This window comes from Myotis daubentonii, chromosome 9 (assembly GCF_963259705.1).
Source record: "Myotis daubentonii chromosome 9, mMyoDau2.1, whole genome shotgun sequence".
NCBI lineage: Eukaryota > Metazoa > Chordata > Mammalia > Chiroptera > Vespertilionidae > Myotis > Myotis daubentonii.
In genome coordinates, this window is record NC_081848.1 from 79,669,476 (window position 1) to 79,686,729 (window position 17,254).

At 56.6% G+C, this 17,254-nt stretch overlaps 1 protein-coding gene across 3 annotated transcripts; it reads left to right on the forward strand.

Moving 5' to 3' along the window:
* Nucleotides 1–7,276: 7,276 nt before the first annotated feature.
* CABP2 (calcium binding protein 2) lies at nucleotides 7,277–12,211 on the forward strand. 3 transcript variants are annotated; one of them, XM_059711229.1, is made up of 8 exons: nucleotides 7,483–7,523; nucleotides 8,260–8,384; nucleotides 8,825–8,983; nucleotides 9,482–9,512; nucleotides 10,503–10,637; nucleotides 11,019–11,128; nucleotides 11,219–11,366; nucleotides 11,971–12,211. In XM_059711229.1, the coding sequence occupies exons 2-8, from the start codon at nucleotides 8,328–8,330 to the stop codon at nucleotides 11,994–11,996; spliced, it is 666 nt and encodes a 221-aa protein (XP_059567212.1). In that variant the 5' UTR covers nucleotides 7,483–7,523; nucleotides 8,260–8,327; the 3' UTR covers nucleotides 11,997–12,211. The 3 variants fall into 3 exon arrangements, with proteins under 3 accessions (XP_059567213.1, XP_059567212.1, XP_059567214.1); XM_059711231.1 differs by lacking the exon at nucleotides 8,825–8,983 and having other exon boundaries at nucleotides 7,484–7,523; XM_059711230.1 differs by lacking the exons at nucleotides 8,260–8,384; nucleotides 8,825–8,983 and having other exon boundaries at nucleotides 7,277–7,523.
* Nucleotides 12,212–17,254: the final 5,043 nt, after the last annotated feature.

Consider the following 17,254-nt stretch of genomic DNA (forward strand, 5'->3'; position numbering starts at 1 on the left):
TGAGGATTAAGCCAGATGACCCTTGGCACCTAGTGAGTGCTCAGTAAATGCCGGCCTCTGTCCTTTCGTGCTCTGCCTGCCTGGTCCCCGGAGTTTGGAGGACACTGAGCCTTCCCCGGCCCCACCCCCATCCCCACCCCAGGCTGAGCCACCTTCGAAGAGGGAAGGTGTTCTGAGGCCCCTGGGCTGGCTTCAGACCCACACCTCTGGTCCTCCCGTCTCCCCCGGGTATTCCCTTTCCTGCTCCCCTGAGGCTGGCCCCCAGAGTGTCGCCACACCTACCAGGGGGTGCTGAGCTCCATCCCGTCGGGGAGCAGAAGCTGGGGGCAGGACTTCGCCAGGTGAGTTTCTGCCCCTCCCGCTGGGGACACACACCCTCGGACCCCCAGGCAGGCACCTGGCAGGCATGAGTCCTGGGCAGGCACAAGTCCTGGGCAGTGAGGAGCTCGTCTCCAGGCTGCCCCCAGCCAGACACCAAGGTTCTGGCACCCTCCTGAGGCCAAACCAGGGAGTGCAGCGGCCAGGGCAGGACCAGAGACCGCCACCAGGAGCAAGCAGCAGGGCACACGCTCCTTCAGCAGATCTTTCTGGAGCACCTACCTGGTGCCAGGCGCTGCCCGAGGCTCTGAGAATGAGACGGAGCCCCTGGGCCCTGGAGCTGGCTTTGGCTACCTCCCCGTGTACTGAAAGCTGTTGGAAAATGTCCTCAGAAGCACGCCTGCCAGCCACTCCCTCCTCAGCGTCAGGAAAACCCAGGACACTGACTAGCCCCTGCTGGCTTATGCTGGCCTCCCCAGAAGGCAGAGCCTGTGAGGGCTTATTCTGGGGAGAGGTCCCCGGAGCAGGAGGAGGGACGGGGAGAGTGGGGCGGCAGGAGGATGAGCCCTCGTGCCCAGGTCAGAGCGTCCGATCTAACTGAGTCAGTAAATCCGCTCTGTCTCACTGGGGTTTCTGTGGCTGGCGGTCAAAATGGTCCCGGCAAATGCAAATGGGAGGGAGAGGATTCGGAGGGCGCCCTGCCCCCTGCGGTGTGGGGGGCACCTGTGGCCCCATGGATGCAGCGGAGGGTGGGACTGCGGTGCTGCTACAGCTGCAGCCTGTCACAGCCAGAGCAGGTCTAGGCAGAGGCCACCAGGCGCGTCCCGGGGGCCAGGACAGGAAACTGAACTGGGAAGAAGCGGTTAGAGAGCAGCCAGTGTACCTACCCCCCCTCCCCCAACACACACACACACACACACACACACACACACACACACACACACGTCCCTTAAATAACTGCTTAAATCTGCCTCGACCCGGCCCCACGGAGGACGCGAAGGTAGAGAAAAGCATTCGGTAACACTGGCCTCTCTTCGCTGAGTACCTTTGTGAGGCATGTTCACTAGAAATCATTGCCAATCGAAAGCCAGACATTCCAAAGCCAGGGCAGCGGGGGTCACGGCGTGTGTTGGCAACAAGTGACTTATTTTATCATGTACGTTGTAGACCCAGCATAAGCCTCCCGGACAGGTGTGCTCCCCTGGCTGGAACCCGGAGGAGGCAGGGACCACACCCTTAGGGTGACAGGTGGCTGCACGGAGCCTGGGCCCCCAACACCCCAGAGTGGACACCAGCCCCGCTCACATGTCTTGGGCTTTTACCTTCTAGCTCGTTTCCGTTTCCGCTGCTGCTACTTGGACACTTTGTAACCGCGGCTGAGCTGACACCTAATTAATACACAACCTGGAGCAAGAATGCGACGACAGAGAAGCAGGAAGTGGTTAAAAGGATTTTCTTTTTCAGCCTCGGAGAGTGAATGCTTCCGTAAACAACCTTTTTAAAATAAAATTTTTTTAAAAAGCAACTTCTGTGCAGCCAAAGCAAATACCTGTGGAGCAAATATTTAAAGACTTGGTTGGAAGGGGGAGCAAATGACACGCTGAGCCTACCTGTGGCCACATCTCACGGCCCAACCCTCGACATGAATAAGAGAGTTTCCCGCATTAAGGTATTTTGTGCCAATGTTATACAGCCATTAGGCCCATGAAAAGGCACTCCACGTCCTCAGTTACCGGGGAAATGCCAGTGAACCCACAGCCCACATGGGAAGGCCTGCGGCATTGACAATTGCACGTGTTAACAAGGACGTGGATCAGCTGCGCTGCTGGTGGGAGTGCTGAAACGGTTCGGCCACTTTAGAAACCTGTCTGCATTATTAGCTACTAAAGCTCCAACCCTAGGTGACGGTTAATTTGATGTGTCACTTTGGGTGGCCACGGTATCCAGAGAGGAAGGGAGCGGGAGAGAGAGAGAAACATTGATCGGTTGCCTCCTGTATGTACCCCAACAACCGGGGACCAACCCACAACCTGGGCATGCGCCTTGGTTGCGGGCACATCCCCGGTGGGAGGTGTGCAGGAGGCAGCTGATCAGTGATTCTCTCTCATCATGGATGTTTCCATCTCTCTCTCGCTCCCTTCCTCTCTGAAGTCAATAAAGAAGCAAAATTTTTAAAATACAAGCATCTATTATCAAACCGGTGACCTTTTGGTGCACAGGACGACGCTCCACCAACTGAGCCACACTGGCCAGGGCTGTGAAGGTACTTTTTAGCTGACACTAGCATTTCCATCTGTGGACCGTGAGGAGCGCAGGTTACCCTGCATACGGGTGGGGGAGCGTGAGGAGCTGTGCTGGAAAACGCATTATGGGAACGTGGGGTGGCTGCTCGGCCACACGGGGTCCACAGTCAGAAATCGAGGTCATTAAAGGAAAGACTCCTGCCCTAACTGGTTTGGCTCAGTGGATAGAGCGTCGGCCTGCGGACTGAAAGGTCCCAGGTTCGATTCCGGTCAAGGGCATGTACCTTGGTGGCGGGCACATCCCCGGTGGGAGGTGTGCAGGAGGCAGCTGATCAGTGATTCTCTCTCATCATGGATGTTTCCATCTCTCTCTCTCCCTCCCTTCCTCTCTGAAGTCAATAAAGAAGCAAAGTTTTTAAAATACAAGCATCTATTATCTCAGTTTCTGAGTCAGAACTTTGGGAGGGGTTTGGCTGGTGGTTGCACAGGGTTTCGATTTTATTAACATTAGGTGTGGCAAGGCCAACAGGTCAGGGCGGGGCAGTCCCTCCAGGGTCAGCAAAGCCCCAGATGTTAAAGCAGCCTCTTGAGCAGAAAAGAAAGCCGCATCGCAGTGCTGCTCCTGGCGTCTGGCCAGATGTTGCCGTCTGTCGGGGACAAGTCAGGCAGGACTCTGATGACCCAGCTGTGCTCACAGGCTCGCCCCTGGGACCAGGCGCTGGGTCTGGGGCCAGAGCTCGGTGAGTGGCCCGGCTTGGGTCGCATGTATCTGGAGGACAGGGCCTTCCCAGCAGGAGACGACGGGGTCTGTGGGGTCTGGAGCTGAGTGGCCATCCCGGATCACAGCCCTGCCTTGGCTGGGTTTATGAGCCAAAGTCGCAGTGGCCCTATTTTTGGAACAACAGGAAAAAAACAACTGCTTCAAACTCTCACAATGGTAACTTTCCACAGGTGTGGCCTAATCAGGGGGTCTAATGGAAGACTGAAGTGTACTGAGCCTGGGCGCCACTCAAGAACAAGGCTCAGGAAAATAAGTTGAAGGGGCTGCCAACAAAACTCGCGCCTGCAGGACGCCGCTGCACGCTGTCCTCCGGAGCCGGCTCAGCTGCAGGCGCACCCGCTGCCCCTCACCCCGGCCAGAGTCTTCCGGCGGCCAGGTTTGGAGCTCCAGTTTCCTTGTCAGAAACACTCCCAGACAAGCACTCGGCAGTTCCTGGGGGTCGCTGTCCCCCAGGTTCGGTGAGAGGAGCCTCGATGGTGCATGCCCACCCCAACCGCGTCTCCCGCGTCTGCAGAGCTGGTGGAAGTAGGCCAGGGGTTGGACGTGACCTCTGTTCTCCTTCGAGTTGATTACCATCAGGATATTTAACATTTAACTAACATTTGCGTGTTCAATGAGCACTTCCTCTGCCCAGAGCACAGCTGAGGGCATTTTCTGGGGCTGTTTGGGAAAGAAACGAGGCTTGGCAGTCAGGCTGGGTACAAATTCCAGCAAGAAAAAAGTTTTCTCTTTTTTTTTTTTAGGATGTTTTTATTGATTTCAGGGAGAGGAAGGGAAAGGGAGAGGGAGCTAGAAACATCAATAATGAGAGGGACTCATTGATCGACTGCCTCCTGCACGCATCCTACTGGGGACTGAGCCCTCACCAGCAGCTGCTATTCCTGTCCTTCCCACTCTAGCTCTCCTAGGAAGTGCAAACTGCCATCCCAACCTGGCGCTGTGTGTAGTGCTTAGCAGGTGCCAAACCTGGGTTTGGCTTGGGGAGAACCAAGTGGAGAAGGAGCCATCACCAATGTCATCAGAGGAATCACAGCTCGGGGTGGGGCTGGGGGCGGAGATAGATAGCGACACAAGTCTTCCCTCACATACTGGTTACCATGTATCAGGCAATGTGTGGCTTAGACATCATGGGAGACAGCGAAATAGGTAAGATCCGCCTCGTGGTGCCTTTGTGAATATTAAATGATAAAGAATCTTGCAGGTTCCTGATAGAGTCCTAATGGACTCTTTTAATAGAGAGTAGAAGACCTTCACTGGCAGCTCATCTGTCTTTATGTCCATCTATACATCCATCTATCCAATAGTCCATCCATCCAACAACCAAACATTTGACCAGCAAGCCATCAAAACATCCACCCATCCATTTATCCACCCATTCATCCAACTACCCACCCAATAAAACCATCTATCCATTCACCTTTTTACCTATTCACCTATCCATCCATCCTTCCATCTACCAACCATTCAAACACCAATCTGTCAAATCATCCACCCATCCACCCAATCACCCAACATCCACCTGTACGTCAACCACTGACCCACCTGGACACCCTGGACACTGGAGCTGGGACCTCAGCTTGGCTAAGTCAGGTTGGGCAAGTCAAGGGCACCCATGTGAGTGCCTTAAGATGCTGTTCATTGGACACGAGCCAGGAAGGACTTCCAAGCCAGGCTTTCTTCACCTAGAAAGGCTTTGCCCCTCGTGGAGAGTGCTCCTACCCACTACACCAGGGGTGGGCAAACTTTTTGGCTCGAGGGCCACAATGGGTTCTTAAACTGGACCGGAGGGCCGGAACAAAAGCACGGATGGAGTGTTTGTGTGAACTAATATAAATTCAAAGTAAACATCATTACATAAAAGGGTACGGTCTTTTATTTTTTTTTTTAGTTTTATTCATTTCAAACGGCCGGATCCGGCCCGCGGGCCGTAGTTTGCCCACGGCTGCACTACACCCTGTCGAGTGATAGCCCCCCTGCTTTGGCTTCTATTTGGAACGCCCCTTTCTCACCACTTCTCACCTCTTAGGTGGTTATTCGGACATGAAGTCGTTTATCACATGTAACATCCGTTATATTTTGAGCCCTGCCTGTGTATGAGGAACTGGCAAGATCCTTTACCATTTAATATTCACAAAGGTGCTATGAGGCCGATACTAGGTCAACCCCCGTTGCTCGGAGAAGGAAACTGAGGCTCAGGGAGGTGAGAAACCTTGCCTGGGTCCCGCAGCGAGTGCGTGGGGGAAGGTGTGACCCAGGGCGCACACCTGCGGCCTGGGAGGCGGTGCTGCCTGGCCTCTGGGAAGGGGTGGCCCAGGTGCAGAGGGGCTGAAGGCTGCTGAAGGCTGAGCCTCCAAATGATCCACACGAAGGGACACACGAGCCCTTCCCGCCCTTGACCACCTGGCCCGCGCCCACTCGCCTCTCAACCCTGGCCTTTTCTCAGACCCTCGGACCCACTCAGGGCTGTGTGGCAACTGTCCTCTGCCTTTGGGGTCCTGCCCCTTCACTCGGCCACTCCCACATGGTGTCACTTCCACAGGCCCCGTCACAGCCAGGTCCCCACTCCCCTCCTCAGCATCCTGCTGGGTCCCTCCCTGCCGGTCCAATCCACAGTTTGCTGAACGCGCATCTCCCGCCCCGTGGAAGGTTCCGGGAGGCGGGGACTGGGTCCCAGCTCCAGGGAGGCATGCGCAGGTGCTCCATGAACATTTGCTAAAGATTCAGCCCCTCAGATGGTCCCCAACCCCGTGCCCCCCATGCCCTCTCCAGGGGCTACTGCCCCCTCCTCCCCGAGGGCCTCCACCCGACTCATCCTGCAGATTCCAGCACCCGGCGGAGCTCGCCAAGCTCACAGCCGACCCCAAGCCCAGGCTAAACGTGTGAGCAACACCACGAATGGCGTCCCATGCCCTCCTCTCCTCCGCGAAGCCCCCCAGGCACTTGGAGACGTGGCCTGTGGACCCCTTTCTGCGTGAGATGTGCCTGCGAGCAGGGCCCCTGGGGGTGCTGTGCGGCTCCAGGAGCCAGCCCGGGTCTGGGTCTCAGCCAGCCTCGGTGCTTGCGGAGGATACATGAATGGACATGAATGGACGGCACGCGTGGCCGAGAGCGGCCAGGCCAGCAGCTCAGGTGGCAGGCCTCTGGCAGGATCTGGTTCCCTCGGACAAAAGCCGGGGGGGGGGGGCAGGTGAATAAATCATGAGGGGCCCGGAGCAGGGCCGACAGGACAGCTGACCTCATTCCGGGAGGCGAGGAGCAGGCACTGGGTGGTAAGTGGTCTGGGGACACATGGGCACGAGAGGCTGGGGGGCTGCTGGTCACCCCCGTCCTGTTCCTGTTCGCTGAGAAGCAGGAGGGTGGTCAGCAGAGGCTCAGCGGGGGTGCCATGAGGAGGGGAGGGGGTGTGGAGTGAGGCTGGGGGGACCTGTCTTTCCACAATCCAGGAGCCTTGCTGGGAGGGGTGGGGAGAGTAGGAGAACCAGGATGGACAGACAGAAAGACCACTGTGAAAGGGGCCCCACGCAACAGACGGAGGGAGGACGGAGAGATGGTCCGAGAGCCACAGAGCCGCTGGGCAAACGCCAGCAGGGCAGGGCTGGAGAGAGGGACTGCGGGAGAGACAGAGACCACCATGAGCAGAGGGCAGACGGGGGCGTGGGTGCAGGAGGTCCGGAAGCCGGAGCCCAGGGCCAGGTGACGGGTCTGCACAAGCCTGCGGGGCCCAGGTGCGGGGGGAGGGGTGGGGGGGCAGCAGGAGGCTGGAGGGGGGAAGGGAAGGCTAGGATTGGAGTAAGGCGCTGTTTGAGAGGCCTGGGGAGCTAGGAGAGATGGGATAGGGACTTGGGGCAGCCCAGGCACAGAGATGCCTGCTGGTTGGCCCCCAGTGCATGGAGGGAGGGGCAGGGAGGAGAGAAGCAGGGGCCCACCGCTGCCACTAAGCCCCCTCCCGCAGGACCGGGGAGACCGGAGTGGGGCGGTGCCCCTCGGCCAGCAAGAGGGGCCAAGCCCTCGTCTCCATGGCCCTTCCTCAGGGCCCAGAGGGTGACAGCCTCCCCCCGGGGGACCCCAAGGCCTCTGAGGACACTGCGGGGCCCAGCCAGGCCCCTGCCAGCCCCGCAGTCACCAGGCGGCGGCTCCTGCTGCGGGAGCTGGAGGCCCAGGTGCAGGCGGCCTATGGGCAGGTAAAGTGGGCAGGGCTGTGGCTTATCCCCAGTGAGGGGACCATGAGCGAACAGAGGGGACCCCCCCAAGCTGGGGCCCTGCAGGACAGACCCAGGCCGCGCCCCGCCGGGAGGAAGCCCTGAAATGCGTGCTGACCCAGGAGCCCCTCCCGCCCTGTCCTCCCTTGAGCCCTTCCGCAGGCCCTGGCCCCAGAGCCGGCTGGTCAGCCCCTCATCCAGCGGCGAGGGCCAGGGGCCGGCCAGCAGTGCCGAGGGCGGGAGGGCGGGCAGGTGCTCCGAGGTGAGAGCCGGGGCCTGGCAGGAGGAGGCAGGGGCTTCTCAGGCCTCCTTTCAGGACAGGCAGTGAGCGGAGGGTCTGCAGAGGTCACACAGACCGATTCCCTTCCGGCAGGAGGGATGCCCCAGGCCGCCCTGCACCACTGCCTGGCGTCTGCCTCCCAGGGGCAGGCCCTGCCTCTGAAGAAACCTAGTCTGTCCTGATGGGGAGAGATTAGGGGGCGGGGGGGGGGGGAGGAGGAGAGGGACCCGGACGGGTGCCTGCAGGACCCTCAGGAGCGAGCGAGGGGAGGCTGCGCAGCCCAGGGGCCTTGGAGCCCGAGCAGCCCCCCCACCAGCAAAGACACTCAGAGATAATCCCGGATTAGGACCCGAGCCCCTGTGCCCAGGGCTCCCCGCCTGCCCACCCGCCCCCGATCTTCCCCACAAAACCCTTGGAAAATCCCCTGCCGCCTCCCAGACTCACTGGGAGCAGCTGGGGCTGGCGGGAGCCCACAGCCTCCGAGAGGCCCAGCCCAGCGGCCTGGCATGGTTCCTGGGCCCATGGGAAACTGTGCCAAGCGGCCCCGACACTGGGGACCTCAGGTAGGGGGTGAAGGGGGAGCAGCCACGGCCAGGAGCCTGGGCTGGACCCTGGGAGGGTCAGGTGGGTGGGCAGGGCCCTGTCTGAGGCGGGGCAGGGCTTAGAGGGGGGCGGGGGGGGCAGGAGGTTGGGGGGCTGGTCCCCACTGGGCCTACCCCGTCCCGCCAAGCTCAGCAGGCCCCCAGCTGCCCATCCTGCTAGCCAACCCTGCTCTCTGCTGGGGGACCCAGAGCTTGAGCTCAAGGTCTCGCTCCGCCTCTGGCTCTCTGAGTGGCCTTGGCCAAGTCCTTTGCCCTTCCTGAGCCTCAGGTTTGCCCAACTGCACAGTAAGGGGGGCCCCTCAGCCTAGAGTGGCAGTAGGCGAGGTGCCAATGTCAGGAGAGGCTCGTGGGTAGGGGTGCAGAGGAGCCACTGCCCCAGCTCATGGCCGGCTCTGCTGCAGGGCAGTTGGCTGTGGCCCGGCTCCCGCTCAGGGGGCTCCCCCCACAGCCCCAAGGAGCCGGGGGGCCCCAGACGGGGCGTCCAGGGCTACTCGGTGCTCAGCAGCCTGGTGGGGCCTGCCTGCATCTTCCTGCGGCCCAGCATCGCTGCCACCCAGCTTGTATGTACAGCCCCCGCCCGCCCGCCTGCCACTGCCCTCATTCCCTCACTGTGCCTCTCCCTGAGTCGGGGGAGAGGATTGAGGGGGGAGGTCGGAGCAAAGGCACACGGATGGGAGGGGGAGCAGTGAGAGACCCAGAGAAATGTCAGAGACAGCCCCCCAGGGGATGGGCAGGGAGGTGGCAGGGTCTCTAGGAGACAAAGGGTGACATTGAGGCCACCAAGCTTGCGATCTGCCCAAACCAGACCCACCTCTGGCCAATGGGCTCCGTGCCCTAGAAGAGGGTGGCAGGGGGTGGGGAGGTCCTGGGAGAGGCCTGGCGGCGTCAGAGGAGGGGAACCGGAGACCCCAGGCCCATCAGGAATGGGGAGGAACGAGGCCTGAGCAGGGTCAGACACAGGCCCTGTGCAGGGGTGTGGGGGGGGGGGCTGATTGGAGAGCCCCAAAGAACAAGAAACAAGGGGTCCAGGGACTTCCTAACCCCTCTGTGCCCCTCAGGACCGGGAGCTGCGGCCGGAGGAGATTGAAGGTAAAGGGTTTGGAAAGAACTAGAGTTTCTGGAGGGGTGGACGTGGGGGGTGCACACGGGGGTGGGGGGGCGCTCAGCAGTCTCCAGGAGGAGCTAGGAGCCAGAAGGAGGCTGCAGGGGCCCTGTGCGAGGAGATGAGGAGACGGGACAGACTGAGCAGGGATGGGCCGACGAAAGCCCCAGCTGCCAGCTGCCTGGTCTCACTGGCCAGGTGGGTCTTGGGCCCCTTTTGTATTTGTTCAGCGAGCACTTCCTAGGCACCACCTGGCCCTGTGCTGAGCACTGGGAACATGGCCAACCAGACAGACGCGGCCTGTGTCCTCTGGAGACACACGCCAATACGTCAGCAAGTGCAGACGGCGCTCAGTGCTCTCAACTACGAGTGCAAATGGGCTGCAGGCTCTGACTTTAGAGGGAAGACTTCCTTGAGTACATGACAGGAGGACCAAGAGGAGGGGAGAGTGCTCCAGAATGTGAGCTACTCCCTCCCTCCCTCCCTCCCTTCCTTCCTTCCTTCTTTCCTTCCTTCCTTCCTTCCTTCCTTCCTTCCTTCCTTCCTTCCTTCCTTCTTTTCTCCCTCCCTTCCTTCCTTTCTCCCTTCCTCCCTCCCTCCCCTCTTTCCTTCTTTTCTCCCTCCCTCCCTCCCTTTCCTCTTTCCTTCCTTCCTCCCTCCCTCCCTTCCTCCCTCCCTCCCTCCCTTCCTCCCTCCCTCCCTCCCTTCCTTCTTCCCTTCCTTCCTTCCTTTCTTCCTTTTCCTTCTTCATTGTCATATTCCCACTACCTAGAGCAGAGCTTGGCACATAGCAGATGCTCCTTAAGTATTTGCTGAAACAATGAATTATAGGAATAGCATGTGCAAAGGCCCTGAGGTAGCAAAGAGACTGATGTTTAGATGGAGGGAGTGATTAGACCAAGGAGAGAAGGGTGAGTTGATCCGAGCTGGGACCCAGGGCAACATTGGAGAAGGACTGACCCTGCCCTACTTGGCAGAGCTGCAGGCCGCCTTCCAGGAGTTTGACCGAGACCGGGACGGCTACATCGGCTATGGGGACCTGGGTGCCTGCATGCGGACGATGGGCTACATGCCCACTGAGATGGAGCTCATCGAGATTTCACAGCAGATCAGTAAGTGCCTCAGACCCACCCATCCCCACTTCTCCAGAGGCCAGACCAGGGCAGCTGGGCAGCCCAGGCACAGAGATGCCTGCTGGTTGGCCCCAGAGCCCAGACCTCGGCCATTCTCAAGGCAAGGACTCTGCCTCCATCCCTCTATTCCCATTTGTTAGATGAGGACATTGAGTCTCTGAAAGGTTAAGTGACTTGCCGAAGGTCACACAGCCAGGTCATTGGAGCCAGGGCTTGAACCCAACCAAACTCTTCAGGAAAATTAAGGAAAGTCATCAAAACCACAGATGGCCCCGCCCGTGGGGCAGTTACCCGGCCCAGGCCAGAAGGGGAGGGCAGGGGCAGAGGAGGGCGGGGATCTCTGATGAGCACGGCCCCCAGGTGGCGGGAAGGTGGACTTTGAAGACTTTGTGGAGCTGATGGGCCCCAAGCTGCTGGCCGAGACGGCAGACATGATTGGCGTCCGGGAGCTGCGGGATGCCTTCCGAGAGGTGTGCCCCTGGGCTGAGGGCGGGCGGGGCCTGCTGTGTGCGGTGAGGGCGGGGCTGGGTGACTGACTGATTCCTCGCTGCCCGCCACAGTTTGACACCAATAGGGATGGCTGCATCAGCCTGGGCGAGCTCCGGGCAGCCCTCAAGGTCCTGCTGGGGGAGCGCCTCACCCAGCGGGAGGTGGACGAGATCCTTCAAGACATTGACCTCAACGGGGACGGCCTGATCGACTTTGAAGGTACCGCCTGCCACCACACACCCTGGGAGGTTTCTAGCACAGACAGAACAACAGAGGCAGAGCGTTTGCTGTGGGCCAGGCCCTGAGCGAAGCCCCCCCCCCCTTTGCGACCCCCCCCCCTGCGCCCCCCCCAATCCTCTCCCAGTAAATTATCAGGAGGACCCAGCAGGGAGGAGCTTTATCTTCCCGCGAACCAGAGAAGCCAGAAGCGAGTCTGTCAGTTCTTAGGAAAGTGTCAGTGCTCAGCGACAGGAAGTAGATGAAGCCGCGATCCGAATCCAGGCAGCCCCATCCAGACCCAGCTCCTCCTCGACACAGAGGGAGCACAAGGGCCAGGTCATCACAGAAGCCGCGGAAAATCAGGATGCAGCCCCAGAGTTGCTCCTCAGCTTCCGAGCAGCCAAAGCAGAGAGAAAACAGTTGAGTTACAAGATGTTTTCTGTCCACAAGACAAAGCCCCTCTCCTTGGCCTAGAGACAGACCTGTTACCCATCAGATGCAGGAGACTCACTTGACCACACTCCCTCACACCTCAAGGTCCCTATATGGGCCCCCCTAGTGGGGTCCACAGAACAGGCCCGAAACCTCCGCTTTGTCCTGGCAGAGTTTGTGCGAATGATGTCTCGCTGAGCCTGCGCAGAAGCTGGAGGCAGCGGAGAGGACTTGAGACCACAGCCACTGCCCACGAGTGCGTTCCTGGAAGCCCACTGCCTCCAGCTGGGACCCTCTGCCTCTTCCCCCCATTCCCCACCTGTGTGCAATGCCCTTGCCTGCCCTCACCCCACCCACACTCCCCACCAAGCCCATCTCTGTTTCTCTGATAATAAAGTACCGTCAGACCTGGAGATGGCTTTCGCCTCTCATTTCCTCACCCTGGAGGACCCAGTATTTGGCCCCCAGAGGTTAAGTCCTGGGTCACAAGCCCCCTGGATTGTGAGCTCTGGGTGAGCAGGGGCCCTGAATGGATCCTGGGCCCCCAGCAAGTGTCCGGAAGGGTCCCTGAACGAGTAAACCAGCCTGCTTCTCCCAGAGCTGGGCCCCTGTGAAGGGCCCCTGCCAGACCCGGGATTGCTCTAGAGCAGTGATGGCGAACCTATGACATGCGTGTCAGAGGTGACACGCGAACTCATTTTTTTGGTTGATTTTTCTTTGTTAAATGGCATTTAAATATATAAAATAAATATCAAAAATATAAGTCTTTGTTTTACTATGGTTGCCAATATCAAAAAATTTCTCTATGTGACACGGCACCAGAGTTAAGTTAGGGTTTTTCAAAATGCTGACACACCGCGCTCAAAAGGTTCGCCATCCCTGCTCTGGAGGGTGGGGCAGATGTGTGAGGGCTTCCCCAAGATGGATCTCATTCTCCCTGGGAGGGGTGCTGCTCAGAGCCCTTCGAGAGGGAACCTGATCTTCCCAGCTTTACTGCTCGGCCAGGAAGAGACGACGACGCTGTTGGGCTCTGGCTGTGGGTCCCTTCAGAAGACAGCTCTTTCCGGAGCCCCCAGCCACTGGCCCAGCGTGGCAGGCGCCAGAACACACACATTCCTGCCCGACTCGAGGTTCCTCTCCAGGGCGGTCTCCGCTACAAGCTCCCCTTACATTCGCTGAGGCATGGCCAGGCTGGCCTCACAGCCGAGGCCTCCTGCCACCTTGCTTTCTTGCCTTTCTCTGCCTTGCATTCCTAACTTCATCTCACTGTCTGCTTCCTGGGGGACCCGAATGACACGTCTGCTCACCCCAGCCCTCCCCTCGTCTTCATGCCCCGTTTTCCAGATTGAGGAAACCCAGAGGCCCAGTCTAAGTGACTTGCTAGAGGTCACACAGCGCCACTGACATCTCTCCCGCTGGGCCATGAGTGCACGCTGCCGGGTTATTCTCCCTAAAGTATCTCTTGCATTTTGTGACACTCCTGTTCAGGAACTGGCCAGGATCCCTCATGATCCTCAGATGAACCCACCCCTGTGCCTGGCACCCGAAGCCTCTGGGAGGACAAGGGACTAGCATCGTCCCATACAGTGAGGATGAGGAGGAGGTGGGGCTTGCACTCAGGCCTGGAGACTCTAACATCTCAGTGCCAACAAGAGAGGCTGCCTGAGGGTCAGGGTGGACCCAGGACAAGCCTCCAGCTATAGCAAAGACCTGGTCTGCAGAGCTCGGCTGACCGTCAGCCCCATACCTGATCCTCATCGTCACTGCGGCCAGCGCAATGGCCCTGGGGCTGAGCAGGTGGGCAGCCACCGTGCCCTGCCCAGCCCAGAGCCTGCACATCGAGGTGCCAGGCCTGGCTGCAGCAGCTCAACATCACTCTCCTGGAAGATCCCAATTAATCCTTAATCCCCAATTAGGCGGTCTCTCCTGCCAGCCAGTCTGGCAGGCCTGCGGGGGGAGGACTTGCCCCAGGCCAGTGGCTTTACTGGGAGCCATGGCCAGTCCTCCTTCTGACACCCTCCACCAGTTGGCACACATGGCATTGCTTCCTGAGATGTCTGTCCTCTTCGCAGGGGTTGGAGGGTACATGCCAGGGGAAGACTGGAACCCCCCTCAGGGTTAGCCTCCCACCACCCGGTGGCCCCCAAGCCAGGGAGGCTCTGTGGTTGGTGGTTTGAGCGAGTTGCTGGGATGGATTTAATTATCTGCAGTGTATATGCTGGCACCGGAAATGTCCACAGCCCCACCAGTTCTCACACGGGCCCTCTCACCCCACAAGGCCGCAAGCCCAGAAGGTCTCAACTACTTAAGTCTACTTTAAATAGTGTGAGTGTAACATGCAATCCGGGAGGCGTATAAATCTGAGGACAGCACAATGAAAGTTTACCTGTGTATGCACCCAGGTAACCATCATTCTATCAGAACTTATTTTAGAACAGTTCTCGGTTTACAGAATTATTCTGAGGACAGTTCAGTGAGTTCCCTTATACCCCAAACCCAGCTTCTCCTATGCGTTAGGCCAGGTTCTCCAGAGAAACAGAACCAATAGGAGGTGTGTATGTGTATGTGTATGTGTATGTGTATGTGTATGTGTATGTGTATGTGTATGTGTATGTGTATGTGGAAGATACTTATTATAAATGATTGGCTCAGGTTATTATGAGGGCTGAGGAGTCCCCAAGCCTGCAGTCAGCACGCTGGAGGCCCAGGGCAGCCTGTGGTGCATTTCCAGCCCACACCTGGAGGCCTGAGACCCAGGAAGGGTGATGGCATGGGCTCCAGACTGAGGTCCGGAGAACACTGGCGTCCCAGCTCAGCAGGCAGGCAGGTGAAGTTCCCTCTCGCCCTGCCTTTTTGTTCTATGTAGTTCCTCAGCTGATTGGATGAGGCTCACCACATTGGGAAGGGCAACCTGCTTGGCTTAGTCCACTGATTCAACAGGTGTTCATCTCCCCAGATACACCCTCACAGACCCCCCCCCAGAATCACGGTTGACCACAGGCCTGGGAACCCCAGGATCCTGTCAAGTTGACACATAAAATTAACCACCACACCATTATTCACATTGTACATTAGGAGGGCACATTTGTCACAGCTGATGAACGTATACTGATACATTACTATTGACTGAAGCTCACATTTTATGCCTATTTCATCCGTTTTTTTCCGGATGGCCCTTTTTCGGTTCCACAGCATCCAGGACCACGTTCCGTTAGACACCATGTCTCCTTAGGCCCCTCTTGGTTGATGCTCCCTCAGACTTTGTTTTTTACATTTTATGATCTTGACAGTGTTGAGGACTGGTCAGGTATTTTATGTATTTTATATAATGTCTCTGAACTGAAATTTGTCTGTTTCCTTCATGGTTCGTTGTAGTTATGGGTTTGGGGGAGGAAGAGCACAGGGGCAAGGTGCCGCTCTCATCTTTCATACCAACGGTGCGTACTACCAACATGACGTCCCTATTGATGTTGACCTTGATCAGCTGGCTAGCGGCAGTGTTTATCAGATTTCTATAGTATAGAATTACTCTTTTTCTCTCTCTTTGCATACTATACTCTTTGGAAGGAAATAACCATGCATAGCCCACGTTTAAGAGCAGAGTGTCGACATAAATTATTTGGGATTGGGATTCTTCTGTATGCAAGATAGGTCTCTTCTCCCCCCCCACCCCTTACTCATTTATTTGCTTATTCAGTCAATCATGTGTTAGCACCCATATGGACTCGGGTATTTATTCTGTACTTTAAGTTATAATCCAATACTAGTTCATTTGTTCTGTTGTTCAAACGGTCCCAGTTTGGGCCATTGGAAGCTGTTTCAGTGTGCTCCTGTCTCCCTTTCACATACCCCAGTCATTGTAGGTTTGTTTTTTCTCTCTACTGATTTATTGTTTTTTTCCTTGTTATTTTTTATTGAATTTATTGAGATGACATTGGTCAATAAAATTATGTAGGCTTCAGGTGACAATTCTATAATACACCCTCTGTACTGTGTGTTCACCACCCCAAGTTAACTCTCCTTTGGGGTTTTGTTTTTGTTGTCAGCATTTTATTACTTTCTGCACTACAAAATGCCCTGGGATCAGGTTGTATATTTCCTGCCCTAGTCCTTGAATCAGCCATTTCTGCAAGGAACTCTGGTTCATTTTATTGGAGAATGGTGTTAGAAACCAAGAGCTGGACACTAGATTGCTTCTAAGCCCTCTCAGCTGATATAGTTTGAGGAGATATGTGTATACAGTAACCTGTATATATATATATATATATATATATATATATATATATATATATATATATATATATATACACATTTATAAATGTTGCGACATGTCACCAACTGTATCTATATTAAGCTAAACATGATGCTCCCTGTCCCAGCCTCCACACTGTCTTACTGCCCTGTGTGCCTTTGCCTGTGTCTTCCTTGAGAATAGGAGCTCTTTGAGGACAGAGGCCATGGCCATTCATTTCCATATCAATGTCTAGCAAAGGCTTGGGATATAGGAGAGTCAGAAAATGTTGGATGCCCTAGCTGGTTTGGCTCAGTGGATAGAGCATCAGCCTGGGGACTGAAGGGTCCCGGGTTCACTTCCAAGTCAAGGGCACATGCCCAGGTTGTGGGGACATGCAGCAGGTAGCCAATCAATAAGTCTTTCTCATCATTGATGTTTCTCTCTCTCTTCCTCTCCCTTTCTCTCTGAAATAAATAAAAATATTTTTTGAAAAGAAAAAGAAAACCAGTATCTATTGTGGTACTTAACCATCAACAAATAATTATTTAAAAAAAAAAAGAAAAAGAAAGAAAACGTTTGTTGGATGAGTGAATGAATGTCCTGGGGATGGGAAAAACTATAGACTTGGAGGCATGGAGGGCACACAAAGACAGTTTGCAGCGAGAAGCAGCCTGGGAGAAAGGGTTAGTGTTTGGAGAGAGTGTAAGATCTCGGGTAGCGAGGAATGAGATTTGAGGGTAAGGTTCTGGGTGGAAAAAATGGAAGGATTTGGAGGCACTGGAGTGGGACAGAAAAGAGAACAAAACAATAAACACTTTATAAATAATTATTTAACCCACACGACAGCCCTGTGCGATAGTGATTAGCGTCTCCACGTTCGTAGACGGAGAAACTGAGGCATATGGAGGTAAGCAACTTGCCCAAGAGAAAATCGCTCGTGGGGGTGATGTGCGCTTCGCACTGTCATCCTGGCTCCAGTCCATCCTCTTTCTGGATACAGGGCCTGGCATGCAGTCAGTACTGAACAAAGGCCAGCTGTTCCTACTATTGTCCTTACGTGGGGGCCTTGGAGGAGCAGGCTGAAGGGTCTGTGAGTCGCCCTTGGATCCAACACTAGCCTAGACCCGAGAACAAGGCAATTCGGAGGAATAGGTGCGCCGGCGGTGTGGGTGAGGGAGCCGTTTCCATAGAAACAAACGAATGCTTTCGGAGGGCGCGTGCG

What these genes read in the sequence shown, in the direction of transcription:
- CABP2 (XM_059711229.1), top strand. Translation starts at nt 8,328, where the DNA reads ATGGTTCCTGGGCCCATGGGAAACTGTGCCAAGCGGCCCCGACACTGG. An exon ending in CCCGACACTGGGGACCTCAG is followed by an intron (nt 8,385 to 8,824) that starts GTAGGGGGTGAA and finishes GCTCTGCTGCAG; the next exon opens with GGCAGTTGGCTGTGGCCCGG. An exon ending in GCGGCCGGAGGAGATTGAAG is followed by an intron (nt 9,513 to 10,502) that starts GTAAAGGGTTTG and finishes CCTACTTGGCAG; the next exon opens with AGCTGCAGGCCGCCTTCCAG.